At 45.9% G+C, this 27030-nt stretch overlaps 1 protein-coding gene across 2 annotated transcripts; it reads left to right on the top strand.

The window, feature by feature from the left end:
* Dnaja3 (DnaJ heat shock protein family (Hsp40) member A3) lies at positions 1–25015 on the top strand. Of its 2 annotated transcripts, XM_004652223.2 has the most exons (12): positions 1–216; positions 4508–4641; positions 5910–5993; positions 6804–7004; positions 8568–8720; positions 12423–12570; positions 13266–13330; positions 15330–15458; positions 18141–18256; positions 18594–18691; positions 23178–23299; positions 23873–25015. In XM_004652223.2, exons 1-11 carry the CDS (start codon positions 3–5, stop codon positions 23279–23281), a joined length of 1446 nt encoding a protein of 481 aa, XP_004652280.1. In that variant the 5' UTR covers positions 1–2; the 3' UTR covers positions 23282–23299; positions 23873–25015. The 2 variants fall into 2 exon arrangements, with proteins under 2 accessions (XP_004652280.1, XP_004652281.1); XM_004652224.2 differs by lacking the exon at positions 23178–23299.
* Positions 25016–27030: the final 2015 nt, after the last annotated feature.

Raw genomic sequence — 27030 nt, 5'->3', positions numbered from 1 at the left:
AAATGGCTGCGCGGTGTTCCTCACGCTGGTTGCTAGCGGCGGCCGGCGGGACCCCCAGGCTGCCGGCTGCAGCGGGGAGAGCGGTCCGGCTGCTCCGGGGGTCCGTAGTGGGGGCGTCACTGGGTCGCAAGCTGACCGTCGCGGCCTTTTCGCTCTCGCCGGGTGCTCGTGGCCCCCGGGGGCTGCTGACATTGAGACCGAGCGTCAGCCTCGCAGGTGAGGGCGGGCTCGGGGCCGGGGAGAGGCCGTGTGACTTCGCCTCGCTCCGACCCCGGGGTGGCGGGGTGCAGGGGTCTTCTAAGCTCCATGTACGGAGTTGCAAGGGCACGCTGGCAAGCCCGGGGCACAGAGGCCAAGGTGGCTACCCAGAGGGAAGAGCTTCGGGCTGGTGAGACGCTCGATGGCCGTGAACCTTCACCGGGGGCCGCTGCTCCCTTGCCGCTTCCTTGCCCAGCTCCCGGCTTTTAGCTTGCCCTGGAAGGGAAGGACCTAGGCACCCTCAGCTCCACCAAGATGGCACGCAGTCACCCTTAGGCGTTGTCCTTTCGTTGCTTATATCCTTACCAGTCTTTATTTATTTTGTTTTTGAAGGTAGAGTCTCTCCCTTTAGCCCAGGCTGACCTGGAAGTCACTCTGTGTTCTCAGGGTGGCCTTGAACTCACTGCGATCCTCCTACCTCTGCCTCCCGAGTGCTGGGATTAAAGGCTTGCCGCCACCATGTCAGTGTTTCCTAGAACCCTTAAATCAGACACTGTAATAAACGGTCTTAACACTCATCGAGTGCTTACTCGTATAACGGGTGCGTTTCATCTACCTCCTTAGACCACATTTCCATGTGATAGACACACTTATCATTTCTGTTTATGAAGGGAAACAGGCTTCGATATTAAACAACTTGTAGTAAGTCACAAAAGTAAAAGGCGGCAGAGCCTTGTTATGAAAGCTGCTGCCTTATTACCAGAGGTGAAAATTTATTTTTTCTTTATTTTTAAGAGTATCCTCAGTGACAATACAGACAAGTACTTTTTTTGACAGTCATATGTGATTCTTCAGTTTTCAATAACTAGATGCAAGAGACAGCAGTTTCATATGCACTAAGCCTTGAGGTGTTTAGCCACGATGCTTTCTCATGCTGTGTTGGATGACCTCATGTTTATGTATTTTTTTGGTTTTTTGAAGAAGAGTCTCACTCTGGCCCTAGCTGACCTGAAATTCACTCTGTATTCTCAGGGTGTCAAACTCATGGCGATCCTCCTACCTCTGCCTTTGTGCTGGGATTAAAGGCGAGCGCCACCACACCTGGCTGGATGAGCCCAGTTTTAATGAGAAGGATGGAGATAATGAATAACTTCCTGTGTTTGTGAATTCTAGTTTAGTGTCCTGCAATTTTTTAAAAATTTTTATTTACTTTTGGGGGGTGGCTGGAGCCTTGAAGCAACGTCTCACTCTAGCCCAGAATACCTGGAATTCATTCTGTATACCAGGTTGGTCTCATACTCATGGGGGTGCTCCTACCTCAGGCTCCCTAGTGCTAGGATTGAAGGTGTGCACCCAGCTATACCTTAGAATTTGTGCAAATGAATTTTTTTTGAGGTAGGGTCTTGCTTTAGCCCAGGCTGACCTGTAATTCACTCTGTAGTCTCAGGGTGGCCTTGAACTCAGGGCAGTCCTCCTACCTCAGCCATCCACATAAGTACTGGGATTAATGGCGTGTGCCACCACATCTGGCTTTGTTTTTTAATTTATTTATTTGAGAGCCACAGACAGAAAGAGGCAGAGAGAGAATGGGTGTGCCAGGGCTTCCAGCCACTGCAAACGTACTCCAGACGCAGTGGAATCGAGCCTCAAACAGGGGTCCTTAGGCTTCACAGGCAAGCGCTTAGCTGCTAAGCCATCTCTCCAGCCCTTTTTTTTTTTTTTGAGGTAGGGTCTCACTCTAGCTCAGGCTCACCTGGAATTCACTATGTAGTCTCTCAGGGTGGCCTCAAACTTGGTGCCATCCTCCTACCTCTGCCTCTCAAGTGCTGGAATTAAAGGCATGTGCCATCATACCTGGCCTTTGAACTGCTATCTGTGGCATTGAGGCCCTTCCTGAACAAGCCCTCATTCTCAAACTTGGGGACTCAGCATAAAACTTATTGGATGTGGTCCTGTGAACACACTTAAATTTTTTCTTTTAAATATTTTTTATTTTATTTACTAGAGAGACAGACAGACACAGAGAGAGAATGGGCACACCAGAGCCTCTAGCCATGGCAAAGGAACTGCAGACACATGCACCACCATGTGCATCTGGTTTATATGGGTTCTCGGGAACCAAACCTGGGTCCTGAGACCTTAATCGCTAAGCCATCTTGTCAGCCCTAAAATTTTTCTTCCTGGGCTGGAGAGATGGCTCACTGGTTAAAGGTGTTTAACTGCTTGGTTGCAAAGCCTGATTGCCTGTGTTTGATTCCCCAGTTCCCATGTAAATCTGGATACATAAGCGGAGTATGTATTTGGAATTTGCAGCAGCAGGAGGCCCCGGCACACCCATCTTACTTTCACTCTCTTTGTTTGCACAGACACACATGCACACACAGAATAGGCATGCCAGGGCCTCCAGCTACTGCAAACAAACCCCAGGTGCATGTGCCACTTTGTCCATCTGCCTTTACTTGGGTACTGGGGAATTGAACCTGGGTTGATAGGCTTTGTAGGCAAACACCTTAATCACTGAGCCATCTCTTCACCCCCACTCTCCCTCTCAAATGAATGGTAAAAAACAACAAAAAAACCCACTTTTACTGGGCATGGTGGTACACGCCTTTAATCCCAACATTTGGGAGGCAGAGGTAGGATTGCCATGAGTTCGAGGCCACCCTGAAACTATATAGTGAATTCCAGGTCAGCCTGAGTTTGAGTTTGACTCTACCTTGGAAAAAACAACAAAAAACAAACAAACAAGCTTTTGTTCCTGCCACCAGTATTCTTCCAGATTACTGGGAGAAATGTCATCATGTGGTAGGGATTGGCTACATTTTCCTGTTAAACTATTAGTTCTCTAGGTAATACTACTTCTTAAGCTATTTTGTTGTTGTTTGAGACATTGTCTCATCGTAATATAACTGGAACTGACGAGCAATTCATTATGTAGTCGGATTGGATTTGAACTGGGGTTATAGATGTATGCCTCCACGCCTGGCTTATTATTCTAAATCTGTGTGGATTCTTCTTTTGATTGTCGTGTTGGGAGTTTTTAGTTTGTGCAGGCTAGGTAAGTGTTCTACCACTAAGACACATCGCCATCCACATGTAGAACTTTATTTATTTGTTTATTGGTGGTGCTGAGGCTCAAGTCTGTGGCCTCATGCATTCCCTGGAACATTGTTTTATAATTATATCTCTGTGCAATAGGCACGATGATGGGTATTGAGGATTAAACCTGTATGAGGACACACAGACATGCACACACCAAATAAATAAAAATAATATGTATGGCCATTACTGCCCTTTTTCCCAAGTCAGCTCATAAGCTTCACTGGGCATGTTTTATATCAGGTGATGAATATCTGTGAGAAGTGGTATCCTTTAAAATGTCCTCTGTTACCACATTTAAAGTCATCAACTCACCTCTCAGACTTTAGTCTTCTCTCAAAGCTGATAGTACAATTACACTTTTTTTCCTCTATCTTGCTGTAACCCAGGCTGACCTGGAATTTACTATGTTGTCTCAGGCTAGCTTCACATTCGCAGCCATCCTCCTACCTCTGCCTCCCAAGTGCTGGGATTAACGGCATGCACCACCACACCCAGGTTAGCAATGATATTTAAGCTATCAATACATTTATATATTTTATGTTTTTATTTATTTGAGAGAGAGAGAGCAAAATAATGGGCGTGCCAGGGCCTCCAGCCACTGCATACGAACTCCAGACACATGCACCACCTTGTGTATCTGTCTTGTGTAGGTCCTGGGGGATTGAACCAAGGTCATTTGGCTTTGCAGGCAGATACCTTAACTGCTGTGTTAGCCCTATGTATACATTTATAAAGAAGGTTATCTAGGGTCTTGCTGTAGCCTAGCCTGACTTGGAATTCACTATGTAGTCTCAGGCTGACCTCAAACTTGCAGCGATCCTCCTATCTCTGCCTCCTGAGTGCTGGGATTAAAAGTATGCACCATCACACTGGGCTTGTGACAATTTCTTTATGTTCCCATTGGGGACTCTTATCCAATCTGCTGTGGTACTAAGAATGACCTTGAATATGTGATCCTGCTGAGTGGCGAGATTACAGGCATGCACCACCTCCACCCAGTTTAATGTGGTTCTGGGGACTGAACCTAGGGCTCATGCTAAACTGAGTTACCTTTGTAGTCTTTGGTCACTTTTGAACATTGTGTTTGGGTAGGAGTAGGTCCTATAGTGAAGACCTATCTTAAGTAGTCCCTTTCTGGACATATATTCATAATTTGCTTTAATTGAGCATATTCCCAATGTAGTTTTCTTTCTTGATTCCTTTCCAGGAGCAAAACAATACCCTTCTGTATGTGCTGCACCCTTCCACACGAGTGCCTCTTTGGACAAAGATGACTATTACCAGATATTAGGAGTACCCCGAAATGCCAGCCAGAAAGATATCAAGAAAGCCTATTACCAGGTGTGCATTGGAATCAGATTTTGTGACAAGAATGTAGAAGAAATGCTGTTGACTGTCTAGTCCTGACTATAGCTATGTTGTATGTAGCATGCAGTACATGGTACTAGGGAATCAAACCTGGGTCCTTTGGCTTTGCTGGCAAACACCCCAACTGCTAAGCCATCTCTCTTCCCCTTTTTTGTTCTTTGAAGCTGTGTCTCACTCTCCAAGCTGACTTGGAACTCAGTTTATAGCCCATACTGGCCTTAAACTCATGGCAATCCTTCTGCCTCAGCCTCAGCAGGTATTGTAAGTGTGAACTGTCATGCCCAGCTATACTTGGTTTTGAATGGGTACCACATTTTCCTTGTTCAGAACTAGAGTACAAATAAAGCAAAGCAGACAGGCAGTTTTACACTTTGCTTCCACAAGGATACTCTAGTTCTCCTCCTCCTCGCTCCTTCTTCCTTTCTTCCTCTTCCCTCCTTCCTCCTTTCTTCTTCTTCTTCTTCTTCTTTTTTTTCCAAGGAAGGGTTTTGCTCTAGCCCAGACTAACCTGGAATACACAATGTAATCTCAGGATGGCGTCAAAGTCAGAGCAATCCTCCTACCTCTGCCTCCCAAGTGTTGGGATTAAAGGCATGTGCCACCACACCTGGCTTTTTTTTTTTTCCAGGTAAGGACTCGCTCTAACACAGGCTAATCTGGACCTCACTATGTAGTCCCAAGTGTTTAAAGACATACACCATCATGTTCTGACGAATAAAATATTTCTTTTAAAACTTTAAAATGCTGTTTTCTTTCTCTCTCTTAAGAAAGTTAAATGACTTTACGTAGTGAATTCCAGGCCAACCCGGGCTAGAGTGAGACCCTACCTCAAAAACAACAGCAACAACAAAAGAGTAGAAAGTTGAATGATATGGGCTGGAGAGATGGCTTAGCAGTTAAGGTGTGAAGCATAAGGACCCATGTTCTAGTCTCCAGATCCCACATAAGCCAGATTCACAAAGGTAAGGCAAGCACAATGTTGTGCATACCCGCTTGGTGTGCAAGTGTCTAGAGTTTGATTGTGCTGGCTGAGGCCCTAGTGGGCCAGTTCTCACTCTCCTCTCTCTTTCTCCTGGTGGGCCAATTCTCTATCTTTTCTCTCTGTCTCTCTAAAAAAGAAAAGGGGGGGGGGAAGCTGAATGAGATAAAGAAGTTTTATAATTATGATGAGCTACTGGGTTCTGTTTCAGTAATGTCTTGTGTCTATAGTAATTTACATTACTTTTTCTTTTTCCCCTTAGCTTGCCAAGAAATATCACCCTGACACAAATAAAGATGATCCTAAAGCCAAGGAGAAGTTCTCCCAGCTGGCAGAAGCATATGAGGTAATGGGAATTGTGAGTGGTCACTACAACAATGTGCTTCCCTGACAGCTCAGCATGTCATGTGGTCCAGTGTGTCATGTCCCTGCACCAAATCACCTTTTTTAAAAAAGAAAGAAGCAAGGGTCCGGGCGTGGTGGCTCATGCCTTTAGTCCCAACACTTGGGAGGCAGAGGTGGGAGGATTGCCATGAGTTCAAGGCCACCCTTAGATTACAGAGTGAATTCTAGGCCAGCCTGGACTAGAGTGAGACCCTACCTCACCCCCCCCCCCAAAGAAAAGCCTCAACTCCTGTAAGTAGCTCCTCACCCATGTGCTTGTAAACAACTCTGAAACTTAAATTTTTTGTTTATTTTAATTTAATTTAATTTTTTTTTTTTTTTTTTTGGTTTTATGAGGTAGGGTCTCACTGTAGCCCAGGTGACCTGGAATTCATTATGTAGTTCCAGGGTGGCCTTGAACTCATGGTGATCCTCCTACCTCTGCCTCCTGAGTGCTGGCATTAAAGGCATGTGCCACCACACCCAGCTAAATTTCTTATTTTTTAAATTTTATTTTTATTTATTCAGCTCTAATGTAATTTGTTTGTTGTGACAGGGTCTCAGTATCTAATGCAGTATTTCCCAGACTTGTGATCCTCCCAAGTGCTGGCTTCATAGGCCTATGGTACCATGCTTAGCTTTCATAGAATATTTTTGCACATGGGACCCCTTTATAAACATGATGGTCTTGCTGATGTGAGCTCTTGCCTGTGTTCCTAGTCCTTGGAAGACACAGAACTGTCTGATTGCTCTGCTCTGTCCTTCATTGTAGGTGTTGAGTGATGAAGTAAAGAGGAAGCAGTATGATGCCTATGGCTCTGCTGGCTTTGACCCTGGGGCCAGCAGCTCTGGGCAGAGCTACTGGAGGGGAGGCCCTTCTGTGGACCCTGAGGAACTCTTCAGGAAGATTTTCGGGGAGTTCTCATCCTCATCTTTTGGAGATTTCCAGAGTGTGTTTGATCAGCCTCAGGAAGTAAGTTTCTTATTTTAACGAATTATACACACTTTAAGTCTGATGCAGAGTTGTTTTAGTGTCCATGTCTCAGAAAGGCAAAGCAGCCTAAGTGACCTGATTTGTGGGCAGCCAATTGTCAGAAAAAATCTAGCATTTCAAAATCCTGGAGGTAGTAATGAATATATTTTGATTATAACAGTTGCTTATCAGACAGCACCTAAGGCCCTCAGAGACCATAACTCACATGAGTGATTTGCCCAGACTTGCCACATTATTCTAGGAGGGCTCAGGGTAGCAGGAAGATACCGCTGAGCCTCAATTCCATACTTCTGTCATAACGAGCTGTGTTCAGACTTGAGAGAAATGTTTTGTGATCTAACTTAAGATAGTGGATAATTCAGGTTATTGTAAGTGCTATGCTAGTTTGCTTCTTGTTGCTATAGGAAAATACTTCAGAACTAAAAAGATGGAAATTTCATTTTGGCTTATGATTTCAGTCTATGGTCTGTTGGCTCCATTGTTTGGGGGCCTGTGGCAAGCAGATAGTAGAGCAGAGTTGCTTATTTAATCATGATTGGAAAGTAAAAGAAAAATAAAAGCACTGGTGTGGTGGCTCATGCCTTTAATCCCAGCACTCAGGAGGCAGAGGTAGGAGGATTGCCGTGAGTTGGAGGCCACCCTGAGACTACATAGTGAATCCAGGTCAGCTGGGGCTACAGTGAGACCCTACCTCAAAAAAAAAAAAAAAAAAAAAACGAGCAACCAGATTCTCCTTGGAGGTCATCCCCAGTGAAGTAAAATCTTTCACCAGTCTCTACCTCTTCAAGGCCCACCACTTCCCAGTAGCACTAAATTGGAGAAAAATTCAGGTCTTGAAGGCATTTTTGTTTTTTCTTTTTTGAGGTTGAGTCTCACTCTAGCCTAGGCTGACTTGTAATTCACTGTGTTGTCTTAGGGTTGCCTCAAACTCACTGCAATCCTCCTACCTCTGCCTCCTGAATGCTAGGCTTGAAGGCATGTGTGTGCCACCATGCCCAGCTTTTTTTTTTTTCTTCCCTGAGGTAGGGTCTTATTCTAGTCCAGGCTGACCTGGAATTCACTATGTAGTCTCAGGGTGGCCTCAAACTCACGGTGATCCTCCTACCTCTGCCTCCTGAGTGCTGGGATTAAGGGCATGTGCCACCCTACCCAGCTGTCCTTTTTTTTTTTTTTTTTTTTCCTGAGATTGGGTTTCACTGTAGACCAGGCCTGCTTTAGCATTCTTGATTCAGACTGTAACAAGTATTACATTCAGGTATTACCCATGTACATCTTCAGCTTGTTGAAAAGTAAGAATCCCCAGAAGTAGGATAGGATCAGGCAAGTCTCAGTGTGGCCTCAAACTCATGGCAATCCTCCTACCTCTGCCTCCCGAGTGCTGGGATTAAAGGGTGTGCCCCCATGCTTGGCTAGAGTCCAACCCATTCTTACCTGTCAAAGCATATCTGTATGGTAGTTAAGGAGGGAAGAGAGGTGCTGAAGTGAGGTATCACTGTGGCCACGGGATAGCAGACCAGACAGGCCATGTCTCCATCTCTGTAGTACATCATGGAACTGACATTCAATCAAGCAGCCAAGGGCGTCAACAAGGAGTTCACCGTGAACATCATGGACACCTGTGAGCGCTGCGATGGCAAAGGGAACGAGCCAGGAACCAAGGTGCAGCATTGCCACTACTGTGGTGGCTCTGGCATGGTAAGCGTCCTTATCTCCCTGGCGACTTCTTACCCTCTTGCCTACCTATCATGCTGCTCCATCTATTCCATTTTTCTATAATCCGGTGCATATTTTATTCAGGTACTTCTAGGGCTTTGATAGTTTATAGCTAGGTGGACTATTCAATCTAGAACCTTCTGCCTTTCTCTAGTTGTTGCTCAGTCCTGGTCAGTGGTACAGACAAGGCAAGGAAACTATGCCTACTTAGATAATTTGAAAATCAGTGGAAGGACTCAGATTATGTTTAAAGTCTAAACAGTCTAATTTTTTTTCTTTAAATATATTTAAATTTATTTATTAGAGAGAATGGGCATATCAGGGTCTCCAGATGCTGCAAATGAACTCCAGACACATGTGCCACCATATGCATCTGGGTTCTGTGGAGTCAAACCTAGATCTTTTTTTTTTTTTCCAAAACTTTTTTTTTTCATTTATTTTATATTTTTTTTAATTTTTATTAGCATTTTCCATGATTATAAAAAAAAAATCCCATGGTAATTCCCTTCCCCCTGACTTTCCCCTTGAAGCTTCACTGTCTGTCACGTGCCCTCCCGCTCAGAAGTCTCTCTTTTATTTTGATGTCGTGATCTTTTCCTCTTATTATGATGGTCATGTATAGGTAGTGTCAGGCACTGTGAGGTCATGGATGTCAGACCATTTTGTGTCTGTGGGGAGCATGGTGTAAGGAGTCCTACTCTTCCTTTGGCTCTTACATTCTTTCTGTCACCTCTTCCACAATAGAGCCTGAGCTTTGGAAGGTGTGATAGAGTTATTGCAGTACTGAGCAATCCTAGCTACAGATGATTTTTTTTTTCTGTAATTAGGGTCTCACTCTAGTCCAGGCTGACCTGGAATTCACTATGGAGTCTTAGGGTGGCCTTGAACTCACAGCAATCCTCCTACCTCTGCCTCTGGAGTGCTGGGATTAAAGGTGTGTGCCACCATACCTGGCCCGGCCGTTTTGTTTTTTTTCTGTTTCATATCTTTTTATTTAAATTTTTATTTTTATCTTTTAATTTTTTTGCATACTTTTATTTACTTATTTGAAAGCAATGGACAGAGAGAGAGAAAGAGGCAGATACAGAGAGAGAAAGAGCATGAGCACGCCAGGGCCTCTGGCCACTGCAAATGAACTCCAGATGTGTGCACCCCCTTGTGCATCTGGCTAACGTGGGTCCTGGAGAATCAAGCCTCGAACTGGGGTCATTAGGCTTCACAGGCAAGCGCTTAGCCGCTAAGCCATCTCTCCAGCCCTAAAGTTTTATTTTTTTATTGACAACTTTTATACTTACAATAAACCATGGTATTTTCCTCCCCTCTCCCACTTTCCCCTTCACAACTCTGCTCTCCATCATATCCCCTCCCTCTTACCATTAGTCTCTCTTTTAATTTGATGTCATCATCTTTTTCTCCTATTATGAGGGCATTGTGAGGTCATGGATATTGAGGCAGATTTCTGTTTGGATAGTTGCATTGTAAGGAGTGGTACCCTTCCTTTGGCTGTTACATTCTTTTGCCCCTCTTCCGCAATGGATCCTGAGCTTTGGAGGGTGTGATAGAGTTGTTGTTTAAGTGCTGGACGTTCCTCTGTCACTTCTTCTCAATACTATGTTGCCTTTTGGGTCATCTTAGTGGTTATTGCCATGTAAAAAGAGAAGCTTCTCTAACCAGAAGTGAGAGTAGCATTAATATATGAATATGAACATTAAGTATAGTACTTTCAGGGCAGTGAGAAAAATATATACATTTATCCAGACAAGTGTAGGCTTTATACCCCTAAGGTTCTTGACCTCCCTGCCTTAGGCTTTTGATTAGATTTTCAGTACCGGGCATGTATTCCCTCTCATAAAGTGGGCCTCCAGTCCAATTAGAGCAGTTGGTTTCCCCCAGAGCAGACATGCCACTATTGCACCTGTTTGGTCATCTGGCCTGTCTGGCCAAACTTTAGGCTTCCAGTGTCCACTGTTTTCACCGTTGATGACTTCTGTCTCACATAGAGCTGCATGCAGGGCAGCTTTTTTCCAGCTTACGGTTGGCTGGTCTACAGGAAGAAGGTTTTCTGCTCAGCACCAGCTTGACTTCTCAGTGACTTTGCTGTTCAGGAACATGAATTCTTTAGCAATAGGGTCTTACCATCTGTTTCTCAAGGGAAACCAAGGGCCTTGGCAATAATCTGTAATGTTTTGGAGGCAACAGGGACCTCCCTGGCCAACAACTCACTGGAAGGTATCCCATCTCTGGCACTGAAAATTTTCTAGGAACAATCTTTGGCTTCTGGATGTACCATTATTAAAAATAAAAAAGGTAGGTTTTCATAAGTTTTATTCAGAATATCTTGAATTTTGATTGATCTGTCCCCACCCTTTTACACAATCTCTTCCACTGGCCTCACTTAGGCCTTTCCCTTCCTTATAATCTGTTCTTCTTCCTACATGTATATAAGACCCTTCCCTTAAGTCCTCCCTCTTCTCCCTCCCTCATAGCCTTTTTCTAGCTTACTGGCCTCTGCTACAGATTTTTGGTTCCAGCTCACACACACGTCTATACATTTGTAGCTAGGATCCACATATGAGAGAGTACATGTGACGCTTGGCTTTCTTTATTTTTTTTATTATTTTTATTTAAGAGAGCGAGAGGCAGGTAGAGAGAATGGGCATGCCAGGGTCACTGCAAATGAATGCCAGATGCATGTGCCACCTTTGGTCTCTGTAGTCCAAGCTGACCTGGAATTCACTGTGTAGTCTCAGAGTGGCCACAAACTCTGCAGTCTTCCTACCTCTGCCTCCCAAGTGCTAGGATTCAAGGTGTGCACCACCACACCTACCTTCTGTTGCTTTCTGATACTTTGTATGTGTGGTGGTTGGGGGGTGGGGTGATGAGAATTGAACTGAAAACCTTGGCTGTGATACACAGGTACTGTACCATGGAGGTGCGTCCCAACTCCTGTTGATATTCTGCAAATTTACAAGATAGTAAATAATGAACCAATTTCCTCGTTCCTTTTACACATACTTACCAACTTTGAAACTCCAGTCTCCATCATATGCCCTCCCCCTCTCAATCAGTCTCTCTTTTATTTTGATGTCATGATCTTTTCCTCCTATTATGATGGTCTTATATAGGTAGTGTCGTGCACTGCGAGGCTATGGATATCCAGGCCATTTTGTGTCTGGGGGGAGCACGTTGTAAGGAGTCCTACCCTTCCTTTGGCTCTTAGATTTTTTCTGCCACCTCTTCTGCAGTGGACCCTGAGCCTTGGAAGGTGTGATAGAGATATTGCAGTGCTGAGCACTCCTCTGTCACTTCTTCTCAGCACCATAGTGTCTTCTGAGTCATCCCAAGGTCACTGCTATCTGAAAAGAGAAGGTTCTCTAACCAAGTGTGAGTAGCATTAATATGTGTGTATGGACGTTAAGAGAAGTGCTTACTGGGCAGTGTGATGTATGCACATTTAGCCAGACAGCAGCAGACGTTACACTCCTGGGGCTCATGACCCCTGTTGAAGGTTTTCAGTATCAGGGATGTATTCCTTCCCACGGAGCAGGCTTCCAGGTAAATGGAGTTTTTGCATAAAATGCTGGGATTGCACATGTGCCACCTCACCTGGATTACTGGCCTTGAATGCAACCTTTTTCTAAGGCATCATCAGTGTACCTCAGTACTTTCCATTCTTTTCTTTAGGAAACCATCAACACGGGCCCTTTTGTGATGCGTTCCACGTGTCGGCGATGTAGTGGCCGAGGCTCCATCATCACAAATCCTTGTGTGATCTGCAGAGGAGCAGGACAAGCCAAGCAGAAGAAGCGAGTGATGATCCCTGTGCCTGCAGGTGAGTCCTGGTGCCCATATCCAGGAAAGTGGCTGGCGCTACTGTGTCCTGTGTGGTCTGGCAGTCTGCAGAGTTAAGCTTCAGATCCTGGATCTCCATGTTGGAGAAGGAACTAGAATCTTCCTTAATCTTTCTTTGTACCAGTTGCTTTAAAAAGTGCCTGCTGTGCTCCTGCCTAGAGAGTTTTTGGTCTCAGGATTTCCTTTCTTCTGTTCTTCTGTCTTCATCTGGGGAGGGTGGCGTTAATAGGTTGTTGTGGCAGCACACACCCGTTAATTCAAGCTTTGGGGAAGCTTTGGCAGGAGGACTGTGAAGTCAGGTCAGCCTGGCCTCCACAGTGAGATCATGTCTCAAAAGAAAAGAAGAAAAAGGAGCCCAGCGTGGAGGCACAGGCCTTTAACCTAGTACTTAGGAGGCAGAGGTAGGATCGTTGTGAGTTCAAAGCTAGCCTGAGAGTATATAGTGGGTTCCAGATCAGCCTGGGCTAAAGTAAGACCCTACCTTGAAAAACCAAACAAAATATGACCTACCAAAATTAAATCAAGATGTTTTAGATCAACCACTTAAATAGACCTATAACAAGTACAGCGATCCAAGAAAAAAGAATGAGCAAGGAAGTCTGGTTAGCTGTGTCTTAAGGGTAGAGAGCTGTGGGAGGGTTCTCTGTAACTGTTCTTTGACTTTTGTTCTTCTAGGAGTTGAGGATGGCCAGACTGTGAGGATGCCTGTGGGGAAACGCGAGATTTTTGTCACGTTCAGGGTAGGTGCTTGCTTGTAAGCGTCTGTCAGATCCTTGCTCTCAGTGCAGGTGCAGCTCAGACAGGAGGTCACGGACACAAGCAGTGGTGTTGCAAAGGGAAGGAAAGACCTTGTCGTGGTTTCTGATTTCTTCTTTTAATTGAGGGTCTACTTGGTGTGAAAAGAATAAAGTTGCTGGGCATGGTGGCTCACACCTTTAATCTCAGCACTAGGGAGGCAGAGGTAAAGGATTGCTGTGAATTCAAGACCAGCCTGGGACTACGTAGTTAATTCCATCCAGGTCAGCCTGCGTTAAGGGTGAGATCCTACCTTGAAAAAAATAAACATAATTGATAGTGACAAGTTAGAAATATGGGACACCAAAATCATACATCATCTGTTTTGTTACTTATGTATAAATTGTTAATAGGAACAACATTTTCTTTTATTTTCTTTTTTCTGAGGTAGGGTCTCACTCTAGCTCAGGCTGACCTGGATTTCACTGTGTAGTCTCAGGGTGGCCTCAAACTCATGGCGATCCTCCTACCTGTCCTTCCCAAGTAGTGGGATTAAAGGCGTGTGCCACCATGCCCAGCCACTCTTAGATTTTTGTCTGAGAAAAGCCCAGGTAAGTCTAGTATATGGCAGGTACCGGGCTGAGTAGGACAGCCCTATCTATAAAAGCAAGACACTGGGGAGAGCCTGCTGTAAGGAAAGTCAGCAGACTGCTGCCAGTTCAGCTGAGGGAAAGGAGCACGAGTGTGAGCATGAGACACTTTATTATCACCCACAAGAGAAGGAAAGCAATTCACAAGAGGTTGCTGAGCGCAAGAAACTATCTACAGAAGTTGTCCAGCATGTGAGATTTGATTTTATGTTAATTAGGGACATGGAATAACACAACCAAAATAAAAACATGCTTCTAGGAATGATAGATTCCAAGTTCACGGTAGTGATTGAGAAGCCCAAAGGAAGTAGTATTTATAACTTTTTTCTTTGTTTTGTGACAGGGTCTTACTGTGTAGCTCAGTTTGGCCTGTTTGATCTCCTGAGTGGTAGGATTATAGGTGGCGTGCCTCCAGGCCCAGCACAACTTTTTATTGAAAACATCCATAATTATAGGCAGTATGCTATGATCATAGTCCTATCCCATGACTTCCATATCCCCCTCCACTGAATTCCTTCTTTCCAATTAGTCTGTCTCCTATTTTGATGTCATTGTTGTTTTTGTTTGCTGTCCTATTATGGAGGCCTTGTGTAAGTAGTGTCAGCCACTCTGAGGTCATGAATATCAAGACTAGTTTGTGTCTGGAAGATGGCATTGTCAACACTCTTCCTCTTCCCCTTCCTTTGACTCTTAACATTCTTTCTGCCACCTCTTCTGTAGTTGACCCTGAGGGTTTTGGGGGGGGGTGGAGTCACCCCCTAATCCAGGCTTACCTGGAAATCACTATATTGTCTCAGGACAGACTTGAAGTCATGGCAATTCTCCTACCTGTACCTCCCGAGTACCATGATTAAAGGTGTGTGCCACCACACCCAGCTTCAAAAAGCAAATTTACATTCGTTTTCCTTTCACAATTGGAAGATTTTTTTTTTTTTTTTTTGACTGAGAGAGAATAGGTACATCAGGGCCTCTAGCCACTGTAGACGAACTACAGACACATCCACCACCTTGTGCATCTGGCTTGGTGGGAACTGGAGAATCGAACCTGGGTCCTTAGGCTTTGTAGGCAAGTACCTTAACCACTATGCCATCTCTCCAACACATAATTGAAAGATTTTGTTGGAGGCTTAGGAAGTCTAGGCATTCTTCCACTGTGTGGTGTATAAGCCATGGGGTGCTGTGGTGCTGCTTGTCATTGATGATGGGTAGGTCTTTTTCTCTGTGTCATGCTTTAACCACAGAAGGTGTTACGGAGTGTCAGGCCTCAATCACAAGCCTTTAAAGATACTTGGCTGACGTCTAGCCTCATACAGAGTTCCTCTGGTGTTCACTCTCATCCTCTGTTTGGTCTTAGGTGCAGAAAAGCCCTTTGTTCCGGAGGGACGGTGCAGACATCCACTCTGATCTCTTTATTTCAATAGCACAGGCTCTTCTTGGTGGGACAGCCAGAGCCCAAGGCCTGTATGAGACGATCAATGTGACGGTAAGAGGGCATAAGGACAGCCATCTTTGTCACCCTGGTATTTTTTTCTTTTGCTTGTTTTGCAAGTGCTTTTAATCGCTGAGCCATCTCTATAGCCCTATTACTATTTTTTTTTCCCCAAGGTAGAATCACACTCTAGCCCATGTTGACCTGAAATTCACTTTGTAGTCTCAGGCAGGTGGCCTCAAATTTACAGTGACCCTCCTACCTCTGTCTCCCAACTGCCCATGTTTTTATTTATTAGAGAGAAAGCGACAGAGAGAATGGGCACACCAAGGCCTCTAGCCATTACAGCGAACTCCAGACCCATGCACCCCCTTGTGCACCTGGCTTTACGTGGGTACTGTGAAATTGAGCCTGGATCCTTTTGACTTTTCAAGCAGTTACCCTAACCACTAAGCCATCTCTCCAGCCCTCTAACACCATTCTATTAGTTTTTAATATTTTATTTTTATTTATTTATTTATTTGACAGAAAGGGGGGGGAGAGAATGGGCGTGCCAGGGCCTCCAGGCACTGCAAACGAACTCCAGATGCATGCGCCCCCTTGTGTATCTGGCTAACGTGGGTTCTGGGAATTGAACCTGGGTGCTTTGGCTTTGCAGGCAAATGCCTTAATCACTAAACCATCCCTCCAGCCCTTTTACACCATTCTTTTTAGAGCCAATGTCTTAATGGTCCCAGAGCTTACTGGTTTTCTCGTAAGCTCCAACAGTTTTCAAATGTCTGCTCCCTTACAGGAATGGGGTTACAGGTGTGTGTGGCTGTGTTCAGGTGTTCACATGGGTGCTGGAGATTGAACTTCAGCCATCCCTCAGTCCTCTTCAGACCCTCGTGCTTACACAGGGAATTTTATTAACTGTTCAGCTATTTCTCCAGCCTGTTCTTTTAAAAAAAATAATAATAATTTTTCCCCTAGTTTTTTCAAGGTAGGGTCTTGCTCTAGCTCAGGTGGACTTGGAATTCACTATGTAGTCTCAGGCTAGCTTTGAACTCACAGCAATCCTCTTACCTCTGTCTTCTGAGTACTGAGACAAAAGGCATGCTCCATCATGCCTGGCTTTTTTTTTTTTTTAAGAGAGAGAGACAAAGAATTGGTACACTCCAGCCTCAACCCCGCATCGAACTCCAGATACTTAGTGCCACCTAGTGGGCATGTGTGACCTTGTGCTTGCCTTACCTTTGTGCATCTGGCTTACATGGGATCTGGAGAGTAGAACATGTGTCTTTAGGCTTTACAGGCAAGCACGTTAACCACTAACCCATCTCTCCAGCCACTGGCTTCTTTTTCTTGGTTTTTGCTTTTTTGAGGTAGGGTCTCACTCTAGCTCAGGCTGACCTAGAATTCACTGTGTAGTCTCAGGATGGCCTCAAACTCGTTCTACCTCTGCTTCCTGAGTGCTGGGATTAAAGGCATGTACCTCCATGCCTGGCCCCTGGCTTCTTTTTAAATTCTATTTGCCTGTATGTGTGTGCATGTGTGTGTTTGTATGCTAGGGTCACTTGTCCTTTGCAAATCAACTCCATACACATATATTATTTTCCATCTGGCTTTACATGTGTTCTGGGGAATTGAACCCAGGGTGACAGGCTTTACAAGTAAAGGCCTCTAACCACTGAGCAATCTCCCTAGCTGTGTTGGTGCTTTTGTTCTTTGTTTTCTGCTCTTAGACTAGGACTTGTTATATACTCTAGGCTGGTCTTGAACTTGGGGTCTTCCTGCCTCAGCCTCCCAAGTGCTGGGATTACACATATATGTTGCCATCGTCAGTACGTGCATTCTTTTCTGAAATGAGAAATAGTTGAAGTGACCCTAAAACCTGTGGGCCCCCAGCCTGTTGGGGTTTCTAAGAGAAGAGGGGTGGTTCAGGTGGCACCAGGAGCTAGTAAGAATGCAACTCTGGCCTTTGCTGTGACCCCATGGAAAGCAGCGCCTGCATTGTGCTTGCTTTCCTGCATGCTGGGGTCCTGGGAACTGGTCATGCAAGTTCGTCACTGCACAAGATGGATGTGCACCTCAGCTGTGTGCTGCTCCCTCAGCCACCTCCGGCTTTAGTTACAGCTGCAGCAGATGGCTTCCTGTGCCCACCGGTACCTCTTGTCTCCACAGTGGCTTTTGCCCTGGGGCCTTCTCCAGCCGCTAGGTGTGGGTAATTTGGGCCTAGAAATCACTGCCACCTCCACCGGGGGGGGCATCTAAAGCTTGCCCAGGGTCCACAGTGTGCAGCTCATTGGGGGGGCATGGGACAAGCTTAGCCTCGTGCCGGTTGTCTCTGCTCCCACATCTTATGCTTGACCCTTACTGCACCTGCCAGGGACTGTTCTGTCTCCACCTCCCATCTCGCTGTAGGCATGCTGCTGGAACTCAGGCTCTCATGCTGTGTAGCAAGTGCTGTACCCACTGAGCTTCCCGCCCAGCCCCTTCTTCCTCCCCCAGGCTTCTCAGTGCATGAGCCACCACACTGTCCCCCCCCTTTTTTTGGTTTGTCAGGGTAGGGTCTTCAGGCTGACCTAGAATTCATTATGTAGTCTCAAGGTGGCTTTGAATTCAATGGTGATCCTCCTACTTCTGCCTCCCAAGTGCTGGGATTAAAGCGGGTACCACCATACCTGGCTCTCCCCCCCCCTTTTTTTTTTTTAGGATTCAAGATCATATTTGTGAAGTGGTTTACTTTCTCCATAGATCCCAGCTGGGATTCAGACAGACCAGAAGATCCGCTTGGCTGGAAAAGGAATTCCCCGGATTAATAGCTACGGCTATGGTGATCACTACATTCACATCAAGATTAGAGTTCCAAAGTAAGTCGCATGTGGACAAGGCCTTGCTGAGTCACGGGGAGCAAAATGAATGACACGGAGAGCTCTTGGTGGTGCTTTGGGCAGCATGTTGGCATCTGCTATCCAGTTCTTACTTCCTTTCCTGTGAGATTAGCTTCTTGCCTCCCCAGTGTATCTGTATAGCCACAGCACAGGCTGTGTAAACAACTCAGGGTTTTGTAGGTGCTTTGGGGTGTGGCCGTCAGATACTCCTCACTGACTCAGAGAATTGCCTCTGGGTCAGAGGCTTGACTGCACGTGTGTCCTTTGAAGAGCTGCCTGGAGGAAGCATTCAGCCACTAATTGTGATCCTCCACAGGAGACTAACCAGTCGACAGCAGAGCTTGATACTGAGCTACGCAGAAGATGAGACAGATATGGAGGGGACAGTGAACGGTGTTACCCATACAAGCACTGGTAAGGGATCTAGGTGAAGTGGAGGCATGAGGGAGCCTCTGAGCCCCTGAATTATAAATAATTCAGAGCATCGTGTTGGGTTTCTACTCTGGTGTTCATGAAACACCTACAAAATGTTGGCGGAGAGGGGGAATTGTGGGAGTGGAGATGTGGCCCCTTTTCACTGTGCATGTATTGAGGAACATGCCAGAACCTCTTTGCCCCAGCAGCTCTGTGCGTCTCAGTGCTGCCGTTCTGAGTTCTAGCCTTAGTTCTGCCACTTGCCTTGTGACTAGGGCACTTCCCTCCCTGAGAGCTCCTTGTAACAGCTTAAGAAGATTGAGTGGGCAGATTTGTGCCTTTCTGTTCCCAAACACTTCACCAGGATTCAGAGCATCTTGTGAACAGTGGAGCCACAGTGTAAAAACCCTACTGGAGAATTTAGCCTCTTTGAACATGATAGCTTTGACTTCATCCTTCAGTGAACAGTCGTTACTCTAGCTCAGCTGTCATGCTCTGTGGAAAGACTGTACTTGAACACTGGTGATTTGGTATCTGCTGGCTGGAGCTTTGCAATGACCTCTGTGGCTGTGTTTGCCCTTCCCTTGGAAGTGTTGACCTCTGTTGCTCAGGACCCTGATCAGGTCCAGACAGGCTGTGCCCATGGAATCCATGGCTCAGATTGCATGTTTCTACCTCATTGCATCATTTTGTTTTTGTCAGACCTGGAAGGAGTTCTCAGATTAGTGTGTGGTAATTCACAGGAGGTCTTTAGGCACATTTTTCCAGCCCATTGAAAGGTCTGGTCTTGGAGTCCCTAGAGGTGGAGGTGGAGACAGGAAAGAGCCAAAGGCCCAGCAGTCTTTTGTGGAACTTTATCGAGTGGTTGTTGAGGACAGGGGCCTGGAGTCCATTATGAAAAAGCGTGTGTCACAAATCCCTCTGTAGATTGAGCACTGAGTAGCACTTATTTTAATGGTTCTTCATGTATTTTTCTCTCTGTTCCTATTGTTACTTGAATTTAAAGAAAAAAAAGAAGTGAGACTAGTTATTCCACAAAACTATTTATTTGTTTTTGGGGTAGCATCTCATTCTAGCCCAAGCTGACCTGGAATTCACTATGTGGTCTCAAAGTGACCTCAAACTCAAGCAGTCCTACCTCTGCCTCCCAAGTGCTGGGATTATCCGGCTTCAGCACAGCTGTTTTAAGGTGCTCACTAAAATAACAGTTTTCAAGTGTCCTTGGAACCACTGTTATTTTTGTGGCTCTTTGTCCCAGTGTCTGATTTTCTCATTGAGAAAGGATTTATGGCTGGGCATGGTGGCACATGCCTTTAATCCCAACACTTGGGAGGCTGAGGTAGAAGGATTGCTGTGAGTTCAAGGCCAGCCTGGTACTACTACAAAGTGAATTCCAGGTCAACCTGGGCTAGAAGACCCTGACCCACCCCCAAAAAAAAACAACAAAGAAGAAGGATTTATAAGGAGCCTCCTGTATACTAGACATTTTATTAGCTCTTCCTTTTTTAAAAAAATTTTTTTTAAACATTTTATTTATTCAAGAGAGAGGCAGATCGAGTGGGCATTCCAGGGCCTCTAGCCACTGCAAATGAACTCCAGGCACATGTGCCACCTTGTGCAACTGGCTAGCACATGTTAGCACACCCTTAGCAATAGCTCAGTGTGACACATTAAGTTTGCCATCTACTTACCAAAGACATAATGAAATTCAAAAACTCTTGATCTTCCTATATATCTCATTTTTTGTTTGTTTTTCAAGGCAGGGTCTCACTGTAGCCTAGCCTGACCCAGATTTCACTATGTAGTCTCAGGGTAGCCTCGAACTCACAGTGATCCTCCTACCTCTGTCTCCCTAGTATTGGGATTAAAGGCATGTGCTTCCACACCCAGTTTGTTCTCCCTCTCTTAGGAAGCCTGGGAGGAATGGAAAACTTAACATTTATGGGTTTGTTGTATTAGAAGAGTGAATCTTTTATGTTACCTAAGCTTTTATATAAGAAAATTAAAAATGCCCTGGGCTGGTCATGGCACTGTATGCCTTTAATCCCAGCACCAGGGAGGCAGAGGTAAGAGGATTGCCATAAGTTCAAGGCCATCTTCAGACTACATAATGAATTTCAGGTCATCCTGGACTAGAGCGAGACCCTACCTCAAAAAAGAAAGAAAAAAAAAAAAGCAAAAAGCCCTGCATAGGCTGGAGAGATAGTTCAGAAGTTAAAGAAGGCATTGCTTTGCAAAGCCTGATGGCACAGTTTTGATTTCCCAATACCCATGTAAATTATCCAGATGCACAAAGAGGCACATGCATCTAGAGTTTATTTGCAGCAACAAGAGGTCCTGGCATGTCCATTACCATCTCTCTCACCTTAGAAATAGATATTTTAAATAAATAAATAGCCAGGCATGGTGGTGCACACCTTTAATCCCATCACTCAGGATGCAGAGGTAGGAGGATTGCCATGAGTTCAAGGACACCTTGAAACTACATAGTGAATGCCAGGTCAGTTTGGGCTAAAGTGAGACCTTACCTGAAAACAAATGTTGGTATATACTCTTAACTCGTAGCAAAGGTTGACCTTCCATTGCTCATGGCTGGCAAATCTTGTGCTGTAGAGTTCCTTAGATAGCCTTGATTTAGGCCTAAAAACCAACAGCATGGGGCTGGAGAGACCATTTAGTGGTTAAAGGTGCTTACTTGCTTGCAAAGCCTGAAGACCTGGGTTTGATTCCCTAGTATCTTTGTAAAACCAGATGCACAGGGTGACACATACATCTGGAGTTTGTTTTCAGTGGCAGGAGGCCCTGGTGGTGTGTCCATTCTCTCTCTTTGTGTCTCTCTGCTTGCAAATAAATAATAAACTATTGGGTTTTTTGTTGTTGTTTTACTTTTTTTTTGTCTGTTTTTGCTTTTTCGAGGTAGGGTTTCACTCTAGCTCAGGCTGACCTGGAAATCACTCTGTAGTCTCAGGGTGGCAATCCTATCTCTGCCTCCCAAGTGCTGGGACTAAATGCGTGTGCCACCATGCCTGGCTAAACTATTGTGTTTTAAAAACACCAGCAGCAGGCCAGGCCTGGTAGCACATGCCTTAATCTCAGACCTAGGGAGGAAATGTAAAAGGATCTCTGTGAATTCCAGGTCAGCCTGGGCTAGAGCAAGACCCTACCTCAAAAATAAACAAAAAAACCTGACCAAAAGAAACAAAAACTAGGGGTCTGGAAGTGATGGCTTAGCGGTTAAGGCACTTGCCTGCGAAGCCTAAGGTCCCAGGTTCAATTTTCCAGGTCCCATATAAGCCAGATGTACAAGGGGACACGTGTATGGAGTTCATTTGCAGTGGCTAGAGGCCCTGGCATACCCATTCTCCCTCTCTCGCTCTCTAATAAATAAATAAATCTTAGAAAAATAATAAAACCAGTATCTGCACTTCCGTATGTGAAATAACCATGCAGTCAGGGTTATGTGCCGCTTACATTGTGATAGACAAGGTACACTCAACAGGATCCTGTGTGGAATTTGTCAGAGGACCTGGACATGGGGGAGGGGTTGGAGCCCATTCCTGTTTTTTGTTTTTTATATTTTTTTGTTCATTTTTATTTATTTAGTTGAGAGCAACAGAGAGAGAAAGAGGCAGAGAGAGAGAGAGAGAGAATGGATGCGCCAGGGCCTCCAGCCACTGCAAACGACCTCCAGATGCTTGCGCCCCCTTGTACATCTGGCTAACGTGGGTCCTGGGGAATCGACCCTCCAACTGAGGTTCTCAGGCTTCACAGGCAAACATTTAACTGCTAAGCCATCTCTCCAGTCCTTGTTTTTTGAGGTAGGGTCTCACTCTAGTTCAGGCTGACCTGGAATTCACTATGTAGTCTCAGGGTGGCCTCAAACTCACAGCAAGCCTCCTACCTCTGCCTCCCGAGTGCTGGGATTAAAGGCGTGCACCACCACGTCCAGCTACCATTCCTGTTTTATAACAAATAACATGGCAGTTAAGAGCCTCGACCATCCTGGGCTAGAGAGAGACCCTACCTTGGGGAAAAGAGAGAGAGCTGGGACCATGGACTCGGGCTGTTTGGGTTGAGCTCAGTTCTTCTTGTGCTGGCTGGCTTTAGGACCCTGTCCTAAACTCTGTCCACCTTGCTTCTTAACAATTGTGAAATGTACCTGTAAGATATCCTAAGCTAAAGGGCTGATGTGGGTTGGCTATGTGGCTTGGCCTGGGTGATTTGTGGCATTTGTGTCTTTGTTGTTCCTGTTCAGATTAGAGAGAGCTAGTCACTGTGCTCTGTTCTGAACCTGTGGTTCCAAAGGAGTTGGGATTCTCTAAGACTCTGAGGCAGCCCTTGCCAGCCTGAGAATAGCCCCTGCATTCCTGGGTTGGTGCTTGGCCACACATTGAATACTGGCCCTTAAGGTGTGGGTAGGTGGGGCTGATGTGGTACGTGGAGGTGTGTGCCCCTGACCCTGGTTCTTTCTGCTGTTTGTGCCCAGGTGGCAGGACCATGGATAGCTCCACAGGAAGCAAGGATAGGCGTGAGGCTGGGGAGGAGAAGGAGGGATTCCTTTCCAAACTTAAGAAAATGTTTATCTCCTGATAATCCCTCCCAGCTGAGGTAGGAAAACCTGTGAGCTTTTTTCCCTATTTCTCTCTGAAATAATCTTGTTTTTCTTATTTTAACCAACATTGGTACCCTTCCTACCTTACCCCAGGAGTTGAGAAAGATGTCAGCTAGAAGTGTGGTGAATGTGGCATCCTCTCAGCCAATGGGAGCCAAGCGTGGGGCACACAGCCAGTTCAGGGCTGAGGGCACAATTGAGACTAGTTTCCAGGGAGGCTGGGTTTGGGGTTGCCTCACAGCTCTTCTTTCGTCAGCTCCTAGGGGCGCTCTGGCCCACAGTGGTGGGACCAGCTTGCTCACAGTCACAGAGGGCAAATTGTGGCAGAGCCAGGCCTAGAACTCAGATCTTCTCCCTCTCCCACCTGTTTTTTAGTATCCTGTCTGGCGGGGCAGCACAGTGCTGTGCAGACCTGGGGCCTGACTAGGGCTTGCACTTGTCTCAGGACGCAACATTGTGCTTTTCCTCTATCCATGGGCTCTGGACCCTCTTGGCATAGCCATATTCCAGGGGTTAATAGAGCCTCTCCTGCTGACATGTGAATGTGACTGTTTGTCTCCTTGGCTTAGGAAAACGGTCCACTGGAAACTAGGCCAGGAACAGCAGCCCTCCTCTTGGACCTCAGAGCTGGAGGGTCCTGGAGCAGCCCTGAGCCCGCCTGCAGAGCCCTGCACTGCCTAGCAACAGCAGAACCGTGTAATGACACTTCTCTGTAGGGACAGCCATGGTGGACAGCCTCTGGGCAGTGACATGTAGCCCCCAAGGACTGGTGGAAATTTCTTGTCCACCACCAGAAGACACCTCTTTTGGCTCAGGCAGGGTAAGAAATTCGGACTCTTCTTGCAGCACTAAAAGCAATTTGGAATTAACTATGGTGGAGATCTTAAAAGAATTAAAAGTCACGCTTATAGCTTAAAAGTGAAGCCTTAAGACACATCGGGTTGTGAAGTGATTAATTTCCTTCTCAGAAAATCTCCCAAAGATTCTGCATTACATCCTTCTTAAGGTGGTCTCCGCCAGCAGCCAGTGACTACACACCCCACCAACACCGCCTTCCCCACAGCCTCTGCTGAGGCAACAGTCATTTCTCTGGAGTTTGTTTGGATTCCTGAAGGTACTGAGCAGCTGGAAAGTGGGTGCTAAGACCTAGTGCGGCATACCTGTGGAACACAGTCCTTCTCTCCTCACCTCAGATGGCTGTTTGCCCGACTGCTAAGTACAGCTGGCTATGGTGTAGGGGGTGAGAGTCCTGACCTCTTCTAAGCTGGAGCCACCATGGCCATGTGGGGCAGATTTTAGCCTCTGTGGGAATCCAGACGTTTGCCAGCTAGGGCTTGATTTTCCCCATTCAACATTATTAGCATCTGTTTTCCAAAGTGTGGTTAAATTACTCAGTGCTAAGAATCATTGTCTTTTCCTGTGTAAATGTTCATGAGGAGAAAGCAGTGTTAAGCTGATGAAGGCGCCCCACTGTGCCCCAGAGCAAACCCTGTCCCCAGCCTGTGCTGGTAGCATGTTGCGGTTTCCGTGTGTTCCAAGTCCTCAAGCTCGCTAGCGTAAGACAGGCTAAAGAACACTTTCTCAGTAGTTTCTTCCTTTTCCTTTACAATTTACAAGAGGAAAACATTTATTAGTGTCTGACTTAAGAATGTAAAATGATTCTGTATCAATGTAAATAAGATGATCTGCTACAAAAGATATTTAAGCTTAAACTGTGTCATTTCTTCTTTGAGTTCAAACCACCTTCTGCAGGGAGCACAGCAGGGCGCCAGCTGGAGTGCCCACTAACAGTGCGAGCCCGCTGCCCGCCTCAGCAGTGCGCCTGCCGGGACACCTGGCTCTGGTGGGAGCCGCTGCTCCAAAACCAGGCTGAACGAGTGCCAGGCTGAGAGATGGGCACATGCTCACTTTGAATCCTTTGTTGATTTTTCGTTTTCTCTCCAGTATTTTCTGCCTTCATTTTGCATGTAGCCTAGTCTTTGAACTCCTGACCTTCTGTCCCCACCTCCCAGTGCTGGGATTACAAGGGTGCACCACCATGTCCAGCTCTGCAGATCTGCTTTGTCTCTCTGCCCTCCTTGCTTCCCTCTCTCCCTCCCTGCCTTCCTTCCTACTGGGGATTGAACCCCTAGGCAGGAGTTCTACCACTGAGCCACATCCCCAACCCACAATCAAAAAAAAATTTTTTTCTTTTGTGTTTCTGGGGAACAAACTGGGGCTTCACACATGCTAGGCAAGGGTTCTACTTCTGAGATATATCACTAGCTGCATATTTCTATATTAAAAGTTTTTCTGATTATATTTTAGTGTGGGATTTCCAGCAGACCCCTGATGCCTTCTGGGATGAGCAGGGAGGGGCACGAAAGTGTTTGCTGGGTTGGGTAGAAAAAATATTGAACAAAAAGGTTCAAGCCAGGTGTGGTGGAACAAACCTTTCATCCCAGCACTTGGGAGGCAGAGGTAGGATTACCGTGAGTTCAAGGCCACTGACACTACGTAGTGAATTCCAGGTCAACCTTGGCTAGAGCAAGACTCTACCTCAAAATACTAAAAAATAAAAAAAAGATTCAAAAAAGAGGGGGAGTGTGGGGGGATTAACATGGGATATTTTCTTATAATCATGGAAAATGCTAATAAAAAAAATAAACATTAAAAAAGGGGGGGGGAGCCGGGTATGGTGGCACACACCTTTAATCCCAGCACTCTAAAGGCAGAGGTAGGAGGATCACCACGAGTTTGAGGCCACCGTGAGACTACATAGTGAATTCCAGGTCAGCCTGAGCAAGAGTGAGACCCTACCTTGAAAAAAAAAAAAAACAAAAGGGGGGGGGTGACGACAGGCATGACAAGCACACACTTTTAATCTGAGTACTTGGGACGTAGAGGTAGGAGGATTGCTGTGAGTTTGAGGCCACCCTGAGACTACACAGTGAATTTCGGGCCAGCCTGGGCTAGAAGGAGATCCTACCTAGAAAAAACAAAATGAAATAAAAAGGTTTGAGGCTGGAGAGATGGTTTAGCAGTTAAGGTATTTGCCTGCAAAGCCAAAGGATCCCAGTTTGACTCTCCAGGATCCACATAAGCCAGATGCACATACATCTGGGGTTCGTATACAGTGACTGGAAGGCCCTGGCATGCCCATTCTCTTTTCTTTCTCAAATAAATAAAATACATTTTTTTAAAAAGGTGGGGGTTGGAGAGAGAGCTTAGCAGTTAAGATGCTTGCCAGCAAAGCCAAATGACCCAAGTTCGATTCCCCAGTACTCACATAAAGCCAGATGCACAAGGTGGCACATGCATCTAGAGTTCATTTACAATGGTTGGAGGCCCTGGTGTGCCTCTCTCATATATATTCTCTCGCTCTCTCTCTCTCTCTCTCACACACACACACACACACATATAAAGCCAGGCATGGCGGCACATGCCTTTAATACCAGCACTTGGGAGGCAGAGGTAGGAGGATCACCATGAGTTCGAAGCCACCCTGAGACTACATAGTGAACTCCAGGACAGCCTGGGCTAGTGAGACCCTACCTCGAAAACCCAAAAAACAAAGAACTACACTCTTACACCCTCTACATCCATTTAACCAAACCCTAAACAAACCAAACCAAACGATCGGTTAAGGCCAGCTGATCCTCCTGCTGGTGTGACGCTGTCAGTGCCTTTCATGCAAGTGTCACACCAAACCACATCCCAGAAACGAGTCCTTTTCTTTGAGAAGCCA

This window comes from Jaculus jaculus, chromosome 11 (genome assembly GCF_020740685.1).
Source record: "Jaculus jaculus isolate mJacJac1 chromosome 11, mJacJac1.mat.Y.cur, whole genome shotgun sequence".
Classification (NCBI taxonomy): Eukaryota; Metazoa; Chordata; class Mammalia; order Rodentia; family Dipodidae; genus Jaculus; species Jaculus jaculus.
Note: the sequence above shows the minus strand (reverse complement) of the source record. Positions and strands in the feature narration are given on the sequence as shown.